Genomic DNA, 13,831 nt, shown 5'->3' with positions numbered 1-13,831 from the left:
CCTCACCTTAGGCATTAAAACAGCTTGGTTGCCAGGCAATGGAGCAACAGCCCCAGATGGGCGGCAGAGCATCACCCCATAGGGGCTTGCTGGATAGATCCTGGTCAGGGTGCATGCAGGAGTCTTTCAGCCTCTGTACTTCTCACTTAAGGAAAAAGAAAAAGCTTCGATCCATCAGAATGGTTTTGAACTCTATTCTGTTGCCATAGTTTGTTTTTTAAAAGATATCTGATGTTTGTTTTTCTATAACTACTTGATTTTTTTAGAATTTACTCTCAGTGATGAAGACCCTGTTTTTTCTAAATATCAAGAAACTATATGTGTTAAACCAGAGTAATAGCCTTCTTGATTTTAGAACTGTTTGGCCTTTCAACCCACAGTGATCTTGTCCTTCTCCGAACTCACTCATAGTATCAATTTTCTTCTTTTACTTCTTCCTTTCTTATCCTAACCCTTCCTCTCCTAACCCTTCGCCTTCCTTTCTTTCCCCTTCTCCTTCCCTTCCCTTCTTCTTTTCTTCTTTAATCAAGAAAGCAAGGGGGACAGATAGGAAGGGAGAGAGATGAGAAGCATCAACTCATAGTTGCAGCACTTTAGTTGTTCATTGATTACTTTCTCATATGTATCTTGACTGGGGGGCTCCAGCTGACCCAGTGACCCCTTGCTCAAGCCAGTGACCTTGTGGTCATGTCTATGATCCCATGCTCAAGCCAGCAACCTCATGATTTCGAACTTGGGTCCCCAGTGTCCTAGGCCAGTGCTCTAGCCAGTGTGTCACCGCCTGGTCAGGCACTAATTTTCTATTACCCTTACTTTATTCCTCTTAAAATTTTGCATTAACTTCTTTTTTTTTTAGATTTTATTTATTGATTTTTGGAGAGGGGTGGAGAGAGAGAGAGAGAGAGAAGGTGAGAAAGAAGGAAGAAGCGGGAAGCATCTACTCATAGTAGCTTCCTATATATACCTTGACTGGGCAAGCCCAAGGATTTGAACTGGTGACCTCAGCATTGCAGGTCGACGCTTTATTCACTGCGCCACCACAGGCCCTTTTTGTATTAACTTTTATTCATTACCTGTGTTATTACTTAGTTTTCCATATGTGTATAGCTTGTATTTCAACTAGATTATAAACTTCCCAAAGGCTGGGATTGCTTCCATGTCTTTGAATTTCCCATAATAGCTGTAGTTAATCATCATCATAACCATGATTTAGTGAGCACTTACTCCACTTTCCATCGGTACCTTTGTTTGATGTAAGCGCATAACAGAATTGTAAGCACACAAGAGCAACAACTGACTTAAGAATGTAGGACAAATACATAGTTTGTTCATGCACTAATTGACCATAGCCTATCTTCTGCAGCAGGACTGTTTTTTAACAATTAGATTTTTTTTAATATGGAGAAATTTAGATGTAACAAAGTTTTAATTTACCAATTCTTTATTCTTCCCGTTTATTTTTAGTAATTGCATTTTATTTCATTTTCCGTAATGAACCAAGTGAAAAGCAGTTGTGGTAAATAAATCATGTGCAGGGGAAAGCAATACATTATAATTAGGATTCTGTTATCATTTAATTAGGCATTCCATTATTGAATTGGTGTCTCTGGCTTCTCTTGGTCTCTGACTAATCCTGAAACAAATCTTCCTTTGTGGACAAATATTAGCCTGTAATAATTAGAGTATTCATCTAAGCTAAGGCTTTTCATTAAATCTCTTTCTGACTAAGGTAGCTTCCCAAGTACAGACTGATTTAACGTCGTATGATTTATCCACTTGTGTATGAAAGTCTAGTGGAAATTGTTTTTAACATCAGAGGATTAGGAATATTAAAATCATCTTTATAGTCACAGATCTCTCCAATATTTAAAACCTTGCTGTTTGAATGGTTCTGTAAACTTAGGTCCAATGTCACTCTGTTAAAAATAAAAGTATCAAAGTGCTATAACAGGCCAGCATTGAAAACAATACACTGATTCTGTTTTATATTAAAATATTGAGCTTAGAGTTAGTACTTTTCTTATGTTCCTTGGATTTGAGAATCAATTTTTATTCCAAATAGTTCACATATTCAATGTGCATTTTCTGGTTTAGTTGTCTTTTTCAGTTGTCACCAAAAACAAGCAGATTGTAAATAAACATTCTAAATTAAGGGCCTCCATAGACATGAATGTTACTTGTCTTTTTTTGTTTGTTTTTTAACTCATTGGACTGACCATTATTGCTTCCTGACGCTTTATTTTCCTTCTGCTATTCCTCTGACTTTCAATGATGGACATCTAATTTTGTTCAGGGTCTTTTTACTTTCTTAATCAGTTTTCCCCAACAGTATGTCTTCACCATGCTCTTATCCTTTTAGCCTTTTTCTTCTTACCCTTTTCAGGTTTTTAACATTACTTTTTATCTTTTTAGCCCTTCCTCCCTCCCCACTATGTGCACATGAGGAAGTTTGCGCTGCTTTCTGCATGTGCATGACTAAAGTGTTGTCAATTAGTCAGATGAAGCCAGAGAACTTGCAATAGCTGAAATAGCTTGAAAATACTTTTTGTGTGGTTGCAAGAAAGTCCATTGTGAAGTGATCTAAATTAGTTGTTCTAACATAGAAGAAGACATAGGTACTAAACTCATGGACCTAGGTTTTAAAGAACATTTTATGAACTTGACTCCAATGGCAAGAGAAGTGAAGGCAAAGATAAATGAATGGGACTACATCAGAATAAAAAGTTTTTGCTCAGCAAGAGAAACTGATATAAAAATAAACAGACAGCCAACTAAATGGGAAATGATATTTTCAAACAACAGCTCAGATAAGGGCCTAATTTCCAAAATTTACAAAGAACTCATAAAACTCAACAACAAACAAACAAACAATCCAATAAAAAAATGGGAAGAAGACATGAATAGACACTTCTCCCAGGAAGAGATACAAATGGCCAACAGATATATGAAAAAATGCTCAGCTTCATTAGTTATTAGGGAAATGCAAATCAAAACTACAATGAGATACCACCTCACACCTGTTAGATTAGCTATGATCAACAAGACGGGTAATAGCAAATGTTGGAGAGGCTGTGGAGAAAAAGGAACCCTCATTCACTGTTGGTGGGACTGTAAGGTAGTACAACCATTATGGAGGAAAGTATGGTGGTTCCTCAAAAAACTGCAAATAGAACTACCTTATGACCCAGCAATCCCTCTACTGGGTATATACCCCAAAACCTCAGAAACATTGATACGTGAAGACACATGTAGCCCCATGTTCATTGCAGCACTGTTCACAGTGGCCAAGACATGGAAACAACCAAAAAGCCCTTCAATAGAAGACTGGATAAAGAAGATGTGGCACATATACACTATGGAATACTACTCAGCCATAAGAAACGATGACATCAGATCATTTACAGCAAAATGGTGGGATCTTGATAACATTATAAGGAGTGAAATAAGTAAATCAGAAAAAAACAAGAACTACATGATTCCATACATTGGTGGAACATAAAAATGAGACTAAGAGACATGGACAAGAGTGTGGTGGTTACCAGGGGTGGGGGGAGGGAGGACAGGGGGAGAGTTAGGGGGAGGGGGAGGGGCACAGAGAACTAGATAGAGGGTGGCGAAGGACAATCTGACTTTGGGCGAGGGGTATGCAACATAATTTAATGACAAAATAACCTAGACATGTTTTCTTTGAATATATGTACCCTGATTTATTAATGTCATCCCATTACCATTAATAAAAATTTATTTAAAAAAAAAAAAAAAATTAGTTGTTCTAATCATAATTTAGGTCCAGTGTTCGGAAATCCCGGGGAGGGCAAGAGCATTTGTGTTTGTGTGTGCGCATACACATCCTCACTGGAGGGAGAGAGGGAGTTCCAGGAGAGGGCAGAGGCATTCCAGCACCCTGAGCTTTCTGAGGTCCCTGCTCTTACTTTTATCCCTTGAGTTCCTTATCTTAGGTCCAGAGAGGGTTGATTCTTCCCCTTCTCCCCCTCACTCTCTTCTGCCCCATGTGAAATGTTCTCTTTCAAAAATAGTGGGGCAACAGCTGAAGGTGCTTCGGGACTAGAAGCTGAGGATCTCAGACCAAGTCAGGCTAAGATTCTTAACAGGTTTGGGTATGGGTTGAAGAGCTCTAAGCTCAGCAGTAGTGAAAGGGTTGCCTTGTCTGGGTGGAAAATGGGAGGGTGGTGAACCAGTTAGCAGACCACGTGAACTAGTAGTGTGACACGGGAGCATTGTGTAAGACGGCAGTCTCTGGTGTCAGAGTCCTGTCTGTATGATAGAAATGCCGCTCTGAGAGCCTCTTACAGGCTATTGGGAATTCCATGCCTCTCAAGGACAGAAAGAAAAAAACAGCATAGGAGAGAACAACGAGGTTTTCTCTGAGGAATTTTATAGTTCTGTTTAAAGACATATTTTTGAGAATTGATTAGAAAACAAATGCTTCTCTGGTATTACCCAGTGATGAAGAGGCTGCATTCCAGTGTGCTTGATGAAGTGCCTTTTGTTATCAGAGAGAAATGACTGAGAAAGCATTTGGTACTGCATTCCAGAATTTTGGCTTAAAATAGCATTATGTACTTAACACTGTCGAATGTGCCCTAAACTGGAAAATATTCATCTGGGAGTTTGGGGAACATCAAAGTCACTTAGCTCTTTTAAGCTACAGTAGCCACCAACCACTTTGACTAGACGCTTAGCTTCCTATCCTGGGGCACCCTGTAGGCCTCCCAATGTTGGGGTACAAGTTAGCTCCTGTATCTCCCTTGACCTACAGTTACAACCACACACGTGATTCTAAGTTTTTAGTATATCATTTGAAGACTTTTCTTCTCAGGTTTCCCAATAATTCATAAAGAATAACAGTAATATGACAGTGATTACAATGAAGGTGGAGAATGGCAGAACCGTAAGCTTAACAAAGAATGTCTGATGCTCACAGAAGAGAAACAGAAGTCCCTGTCTGCCTTGTCTCCTGTGGTCTGGACAACCGTAAATCACGGTTCCCCTCCAGCTACTTTGTCAGTGCACTTTTCTACTATAAGCTGTTAGCAAGGGCTCTGTTCTTGGGCTCTCCTCCAGGCAGAAATATACCAGAGAGGGAAGCTCAGCTCAGTTTCCCTTTCTCTGCTTATTCAATTTATTCAGTAAACAGATACTTACTGAGCATATTAAAGAAGCAGTGGGGATATGTCAGTTAATAAAACAGACAAAAATTACTGCCCTGTGGTGCTTTCCTTTTGGCAGGAGGAAAACAGACAATAAACAAGTAAACAAGGTATGTGGTATTTCAGATGATGATCAGACCTATAGAGAAAAGTAAATTAGGAAAGAAGAAAGCCTGCCATTTTAAAAAGGACACTGAAAAGGTGACTATGGGAGAAGAACGTCTTGGGTAGGGCAGCAGCACAGACAGGTCCTGAGATGGGCGAGTTCTGGGTGTGCTCAAAGGGGCACAGCTGGGTGTGTCTGAGCAGAGTGAGCCAGGTGAGGAGCTGTAGAAATGAGGGCAGAGGTAGCAGGTGGGCAGGTAGTGGGGCTTTGTGGATCATTGTAAGGATTTTGGCATTCTGAGATGGGCAGCCATTGGGGTGAGAGGATCAGGAAGGTTATACATAGCGTAGTGACTAACGTGAAAATATTATTCTGTTATGCTGGGGGAAAAACTGTAGGGTGAAGAGTGGGCAAACAGGGATTAGAAAGATACTTGTAATAATATAGGTGAGAGAGGTGGTTTGAGGTAAAAAGTTGGAAGTGGTAAGAATTGTCTAGAGTGAATATATTTCAAGGTCGACACTATGATTTTCTGATGGATTGGAGGCGGAGTATAAGAGAAAGGGGGAGGGTTAGGGGAGTGGGGGAAAGATGTGAAGGATTAAGAAGTAGAAATTGGTGCTTAAAAGTTCATCACAGGGATGTAAAGTACAGCACAGGGAATATAGTCAATAATACTATAATAACTATGTAGGAGGCCAGGTGGGGACTGGAAATATCAGGGAGACACTTAGCAAAGTATATGACTGTCTAACCACTATGCTGTACACCTGAAACTAATACAAAATAATGTTGAATGTAAACTATAATTTAAAAATTAAAAGAATTAAAAAGGAAATATATTAAATTCTCAGTTTGACAATTAAAAAAGAAACAAGAATGACTGCAGTGTTGTTGGCTTGAACTGGAGAAAGGACAGTTTTGCCTCTAATGGAGACAGACTGTGGGAAGCCAGGAAGAAATTCAGTTTCATCCATGTTAAATTGGAGGTACTAATTAGACATCCAAGAGGAGATGTGAAGTTAATAGTCAAATACATGAGTCTGGAAGGAAGACACACAGGCTGCAGATGCAGATTGGGAAGCATCGGCACAGTTTTGGTATTTAAAGCTGTGAGACTAGGAATGAGTGTTGATAAAGGAGAGTCAAGTCCACGCTCGGAGACACTCCTGCATTTAGAGATCAGCCCTCAAAGGAGACTTGAGAGTGGACAGTGAGTCTGGAAGACACGAAAGAGGAGTGCAGGCAGGAAGTCAAGTAAAGAGGTTTTTCTAAGGAGGAAGGGAGTCCTTGGATTTGATTATATGAAAGTCACCAGTTACCTTGGTGAGAACAGTTTTGGTGGAATGGTGAGGGCAAAAGCTTAACTGGCATAGGTTCAAGAAGTAGGAGATAAGGATCGAAGACAGTGAATATAAGCAGCTCAAGAAGTTTAGTTGTAGAGGTAAGCAGAGAAATGAGTGGTAGATGGTAGAAGATGTAGATCAAGGGAATGATGGGGGAAATTATAAGCATGTTGATAGGTGAGGCAGGAATGATTGATTAAAGGACAAATTGCTGGAGCAGTGTCACTGAGTAGACAAGAGGGGCTGAGATAGAGCACACAGGTGGAGAGATGGGCCCTAAATACGAGTATGGTCTAATCATCCATATAAAGAACAGAAGGCAAGGTATATGGACGTAAGTGCAAGTAGGTGGATAGATGGAGTGGTAAGAGCTTGGGGATGTTTCTTATGAATTATTTTCTCAGAGAAATAGGAAGAGAATGAAGGATGGCAAGGAAGTAGCGGAAAAGTAGAAAAGCAAAGGCATGAAAATATTCAGATCTGGTTGGATGGGACACCGAATGGACTAAGGAAATGTGTATTACTTTTGGTTAATAATCAGTAAGAACTTCCCACTAGCCTCCTTCCTAGCCACAAAACCAAATACTCCTATCAGAACATGTACCTGTCCAACAGACTCACCTGGGTTTCTGGGTGAGTGGGGAGGCAGCGAGGTGGAAAACCTTCAGCAGCCAGAGCGGTCGGGTAAGTGGGTGAAGCACGGAAATGTAAAACCTTAGGAACTGGGCATTTAAATCGTTTCATTTATTTGCTTTACAGAGCTATGATAGGAGGTTTTGTACCAGGAAAAGGTAATCCATACATCAGGACTAAATCAGGCTACTTTTGTTGATGTTTTACGACTGGTTGAATAGGCCCTGGCCGGTTGGCTCAGCGGTAGAGTGTTGGCCTGGCATGTGGAAGTCCCGGGTTCGATTCCCGGCCAGGGCACACAGGAGAAGCACCCATCTGCTTCTCCACCCCTCCCCCTCTCCTTCTTCTCTGTCTCTTCCCCTCCCGCAGCCAAGGCTCCATGGTAGCAAAGTTGGCCCAGGCGCTGAGGGTGGCTCCATGGCCTCTACCTCAAGCACTAGAATGGCCCTGGTGGGCATGCTGGGTGCATCCTGGTCAGGCACATGTGGGAGTCTATCTGTCTGCCAACCCTGGCTTCTCACTTTGGAAAAATACAAAAAAAAAAAAAAAAAGACTGGTTGAAGAGTTAAGACTTCCTGAAATTGATTCATATCATATTAAACTCAATCAGTTGATCAGTTCATGTAAAGGTCTGGAATGAGACCCCTCCCTGGTTACAGTAAGGAGGGAGAAGACACTGGTTATAGAGCAGGAGCCTTCTGGGCACCCAGAGGGAGATCGGTGATCATCTCCGCGTCGGCCTTCTTCACAGTTGTGCTCAGCCTAAGCCACTGGGCGTGAATAATTCCAAGCTGTGCAAGGTAATTTTGACACAAGTGTCACACCGTGTGCACAGATGACAGAATGCTGCTGTTGAGTCACTGTGGTGTGTGAGGGGATTGTTGTTTCAGGCATTGCAGGCAATACTTGGCAAGGGGGAAGGTTATAGTGTATGTGAATCTAGATCCCAAATGTTTTATAAATTTCTGTGTTCTAGTTATTGATTAAAAGCAGAAATATTATATATTCTCCAAAACCTGGACTATTACACAGATTAGATGCTGTATTATTATTATTGTGATATAAAGGGTACGAGAGTGTGTGCGTGCTTGTGTTTGCTCTGTTTGATGAAGCTGAAGCCCTGGTACCAGTGTGGTAATGTAATAATTAGAGATAGCAGCTTCTAAAATATCTGAAAACAAAGGAGTTCTTTTCAAATGTATATGCAATCAAATGTTATGCACCTATAAAATATTTTTTTAATCTTTAATGTCATGGATAGAAAGACAGTTGGAAAAACAAGTTATAGAACAGTGTGTGCATTCCAGTCCCTAACCACTGAGCACACCTCTCTCTTCTAGGCAGTCAGATCCGACTCCACTTAGCCTTCTTCCACACGCATGTCATTGTGCCTCCTCTGCTCTCACGTAAACGTGTAAACACCAAAAGGATGGTCCCTCCAACCGTGAATCTAAGCCTTGTTGATGTGGTTATTTTCCTTTTTTATAACAAACCCTTATTAAGGTCTGATTATCTTACAAGACAGTTATGAAACCAAATTGAAACCCAGTCCTTACCTGTAAGTAAATCAGACTAAGCTGACAGTAAACATTGACAGAAGACTTAAAGAATCATTAACATAAAATTAATACAACCTAATAGGTGCAATAGAAAGGGTAAACATAGCAAGAAAGGGTGGGGAGTTACTGCATATCTTTATTATTAATATTGAGATAAAATTTAAATAGAGTAACCTGCATAGGTTTATATGTATAATTTGATGTAATCACACTCTAATCAAGATATAGTAGAACGTTTCTCCCACCCAGAAAATTCCCTCATGCTCCCTTGCAATTCATGCCCACAGCCAACCACGGTACCACCAATTAATTTTGCCTAGATCATATAGTTCTTTATTGAATCAAAGTCCACATTAAAAGTCTGTCACTGAGGATGACATGGTACAGAAGAAACAGCATTCAGACACTATGCACCAACACGCTGAGTGCCCTAACCTCTCTGGGCCTTGTATACAGTGTTTGAGTAGGTGATCCTCATGATTCCTGAGAGAACTTCCACACTGTTTACATTTCTATCTCAGAGTCTCCCTACCATCCACTCAGTTCCCTGTACCAGAAACAACCCTGGGCTCATTCACTGACCCTCCCAGATCCAGCTGACCACTCTATGACATCAGTTCTTCCTTGTAACTTGTTGGACTTGAAGGTAGAGGTCACTTCCTTTGACCCCTACCTTCTCTTCATGTCTTGCCTTTCTTGCCTTGTAATGACCATCAAATTATTCTTCCTACCGCTTGCCATTGGTTTTCTCCAAACCATCTTGTCATTGCCCCCAAGATAATTATTTTTTTTTATTTTAGTGAGAGCAGGGGAGGCAGAGAGACAGACTCCCACATGCGCCCTGACCAGGATCCACCCCATAAGCCCACTAGGAGGCGATGCTCTGCTCATCTGGGGCCCTTGCTTTATTGCTCAGCAACCAAGCCATTTTTTTAGCACCTGAGGCAGAGGCCACTGAAGCCATCTGCAGCACCCAAGGCCAACTTGCTCGAACCAATCGAGCCATCGCTGTGATAGGGGAAGAGAGAGAGAGAAGGGGAGGGAGGAAGAGGGGGAGAAGCAGATTTGTGTGCCCTGACCGGGAATCAAACCCGAGACTTCCACATGCCCGTCTATGCTCTACCACTGAGCCAACCGGCCAGGGCCACCAAGGTAATTCTTGCTAAAATGAAACCATCTGATCCCATCTCTGTTAAAAATCTTGAATTGTTTCTCCACTATTTGGGGTGCTTCTCTACCCTACAGAATTGAATTCAAATTCTCGTTTGACAATGAGGTTCTTTACTATATGCTCCAGCCTACCTTTAGTGCCCTCTCTGCCCTGCTCTCACTCTGCCACCCTCCACTGCCCAGCCTGCTCCCTCCCTTCCTTTCCCCACCCACTTAAAGATGCCCTCTGATCAGGCACTATGCATGCCTGTCTCCCTGGTTCTCTTAACTCATGAGTGAGGTTAGAGCTCGTGTTCCGTGCATCCCTTTATCTCCAGCATCTAACATATGACTGCTGAAAACATTCAACTCCAAAGTAATTAATCATGAGAGTGTAAGGATGATGGTAATACTGGTCAGGGCCTTACTTGTACTTAAAGTTGATGTTTTTAAATAAAAAATCTTATAGTTCTCATGGTTTTCTGACCACTTTATCTAAAGTCTGATTCTGACTTTTTCTTTGCACTAGCTGTCATTATAATACTGGGTTAAAGGTGAGAAAGTTTGTGTTTTATTTGGAGAGAAGGGTGTATTAATAGGAGGTTTCAAAGTAGTGAATCCCATTGATGTGAAAGGGCTGGTCCTGTGCTCTTTATTCCTGCCTCGAATCTGACTTATGAGCTTATCCACTTAGTTCTAGAGTGCAGGTTACTGCTTCAAGAATGAAGGTGTTTTCCTTCTAAAGGTCTCGGTGGTAATTAGCAAGTAGATGAAAAACCAAAAATGACTGATAGATACTGACCCCAGTGCCCAGGAACACCAGTGTCTACAGCCTGTCAGTCCATCTTGGTTCGCTCTGTTCTGATTTGTCCTGGTCTTGGTTCTGCCCTGCAGAGCCCGCACTGCCGCCCAGTCGATTACTACTCAGTCTGTATTTTCTTTTCAAACCTAGGAAAGAACCTTGATGCTGTCCATGACATCACGGTGGCATACCCTCACAACATTCCTCAAACAGAGAGTCACCTCCTCCGTGGGGACTTCCCCAAAGAGATCCACTTCCACGTCCACCGCTACCCGATAGACACCCTCCCTGCATCCAAGGAGGACCTGCAGCTCTGGTGCCACAAGCGCTGGGAGGAGAAGGAGGAGAGGCTGCGCTCCTTCTATCAAGGGGAGAAGAATTTTTATTTTACTGGACAGACTGTAATTCCACCTTGCAAGTCTGAGCTCAGGGTCCTGGTGGTCAAATTTCTCTCAATACTGTATTGGACCCTGTTCAGCCCTGCAATGTGCCTACTCATCTATTTGTACAGCCTTTTCTGGTGGTATTTTATAATCGCTATTGTCATCTTTGTACTGCAAGAGAGAATATTTGGTGGACTGGAGATCATTGAACTTGCATGTTACCGTCTTTTACACAAACCGTCACATTTAAATGCAAAGAAAGATGAGTAAGATTATAAGGGTCACAGTGAATTAATGTAGGAATATTTGGGAAGTATTGCAAACCTTTGTAAACTGAGATGAGTTTTTGCATGACTATGTTAAATATTTCTTACTTCAATCATTATTTGTTAAAGATATTTTGCACTTAATTTTGTGGGAAAATATTGCTACACACATGATTTTTTTTAAATCTCTGAATGTAATTTCAATACGCATAGCAGGGAGCAATCGCTGTGAAATAACTCAGGCCAGAGCATCCTTAAACCATCAGCAGGCTATTCCCAGACAAGGTACACACCAGATTGTCTCAAAGGCTCAGTACTATTTCCTAACAACCCCCCAGACAAGAGGGAGAGCCGGGGATCTCAGACAGTGGCCCAGCTCAAGTGCTGGCCCTGGACCATCAGGGTGAGGGCCCCTCCTCCTGACTCCCTCCTTCCGAATTCCTTCCTGCACCAAACCACTGCCTCCCTTCTTGAGACCAGAAAACAGAAATCTCTTGCCCTTAAACTGACCAAACATTTTGATAGGAAGCCCTTCATCATTTATAAAATCTTGGCATTTAGCCTTGCATTGACCTAGGTGTCAGAGGTCCACCTTTGCCCTTTTCCCACGTGGAAAATAAGACCTGGCATGTCTCAGAGGGCACCCACAGGCTCTCCACGTACAACCCTTAGTTTGATTTTTTAAGGGTAGGAATTAAGACAATGTAGTTTCTCACTTCTTAACCACGCATGCTTAGTCTGGTTTCTATACAGCGTGTCGGTGGGTGTAGCTCCTCTGTGTTAAAAACAGTTAAAAGTCACTCTTTTAAAGGAAAGCGTAGAACATTCTGTTATTGCAGTCAGAAACTCTCCTTTGAAGTTGTGTCTTGGAAATATTTCTTTAAAACCTGCCCCAAAAAGGAAGGTTAGTGTGTTTTCTACATGTGCACGAGTCTCTAATGTCAGCCATTAAAACGACAATGCCCTTGCAGGCAGGGCAGTAGTGGTTTACCCTAAATTATTCAACTCTTGTAGCCTTGACAAATTTTACTCTTAAAACCAAAACAACACAGAAAAAAACCCTTTTTAATAACAAGGGAAGGATCTCTCATTTTTAGTCCCAGGATTCCTCTTTCACTAGTAAAATTTAAACCAATTTTTGACCAGTTGTTCACCTCAGTATTTATTTGGAGTCCACGGAAAATCCAGCAAACCAACAGCACCCGCCTCCTTCTGAGGCATGACGAACACGCGCTGGTCCGTTTCCACGCTGCTGACGCCAGCCCTGCGTTTCATCACGCGATGAGGATGCTGGTCAGAGCAGCGGTCTGCGCAATTAACAGAGCAAACCTGTCAGCTCCACTCGCTCCTGGAACCAGCCTCAAATGCTAGTTATTGCTTCATGTACTCTTGGCATGAATGCCTTCCTCTTGACTGCATCTCATTTCTGCTCGACGGTGACTTACCCAACATGTGAAAAGAAACGTGCACTGCCACAAAAGGGGAGCACCGCCCGTGAGAACGCCCGAGCAGCCTCCTTCAGAAAGCACTGTGCGCCGAGCGCTATTGGCACCCCATTCTCTCTGGAAGGGTGCAGCTAGCGCCTCTGCCCAGACACACCAACCTGCACTTAGCTGCGCCCGCAAGGCCCTTTTTAATCCTGCCAGGAGTTCCTAATTAGTCATTATGTACATCTGCTGCAAACCCAGCTGCAGAACTATAGTTAGAGGTTTTTATTAAATTTTTTTTCCTTAATAAAGAAGGTTTCTAATTTAGGTTTCTCTCAGACTTCCTTTGGTTATATTTGGAAACACAGAAATAGTCTCAGCAATCAGGATTGTATGTGTCCCGGGCGTGGGAGCAAAGCTGGGAGTCCTACCCACAGGTGTCCCCAATGCAGCCCGCCACCGGGCCTCCTGCTCCCGCCGCCCATCGTTCCAAGTGTGTGTCCTCTTCAATGGTCTGACCTGCAAAAGGGGAAGTGTTTTTTCTTTTCTTTTTTTTTTTTTTTTTTAAATTTATCATTAAAACCCGTTTAAGATAAAATGTCAACTTTTTTATGTACCCAAAATTCATAAGCACTAAAACTGGGGAATAGGGACAGTGTATGTCCTCTTAAGAATGAGAAATAACTTCAAAAAGGGAAAAGTTGCTTGTGTTTTCCTATACATTTGTATTTTTCTTATATAAAAAAATAAAATAATACAGTTAATGCTCTGGAACTTAAAGCTATCTAAAGTGAATAAGGAAATGTCAAGTAGAAACTAATTTAGCTTCAGTGTTGTGAGTGGCCTCAGGATGACCCCTCCACACCCTCCCACACCTTCACTGTGGACTCAGAGCAGCTGCTAGACACACTCACCTCCCCTTCAGGCTTCTGAAGGAAAACCCATTGGACTTGGAAATACTTAAGAGTGCTGTATGTCCAATGGTTAAA

General features: G+C 41.9%; 1 protein-coding gene across 5 annotated transcripts in view; it reads left to right on the top strand.

Annotated features, from left to right (window-relative positions):
* LCLAT1 (lysocardiolipin acyltransferase 1) overlaps nt 1-13,384 on the top strand; it is a 162,703-nt gene extending 149,319 nt beyond the window's left edge. For all 5 annotated transcript variants that reach the window (XM_066378594.1, XM_066378590.1, XM_066378592.1 and 2 more), the window contains one exon: nt 10,917-13,384. In XM_066378594.1, coding sequence (XP_066234691.1) covers nt 10,917-11,419 — 503 coding nt within the window. In that variant the 3' untranslated portion in view covers nt 11,420-13,384. The remainder of the gene's footprint in view (nt 1-10,916) is intronic.
* The last annotated feature ends 447 nt before the right edge of the window (nt 13,385-13,831 follow it).

This window comes from Saccopteryx leptura, chromosome 3 (genome assembly GCF_036850995.1).
Source record: "Saccopteryx leptura isolate mSacLep1 chromosome 3, mSacLep1_pri_phased_curated, whole genome shotgun sequence".
In the NCBI taxonomy this organism is placed as follows: domain Eukaryota; kingdom Metazoa; phylum Chordata; class Mammalia; order Chiroptera; family Emballonuridae; genus Saccopteryx; species Saccopteryx leptura.
This window is presented reverse-complemented; position numbering and strand designations above follow the sequence as displayed.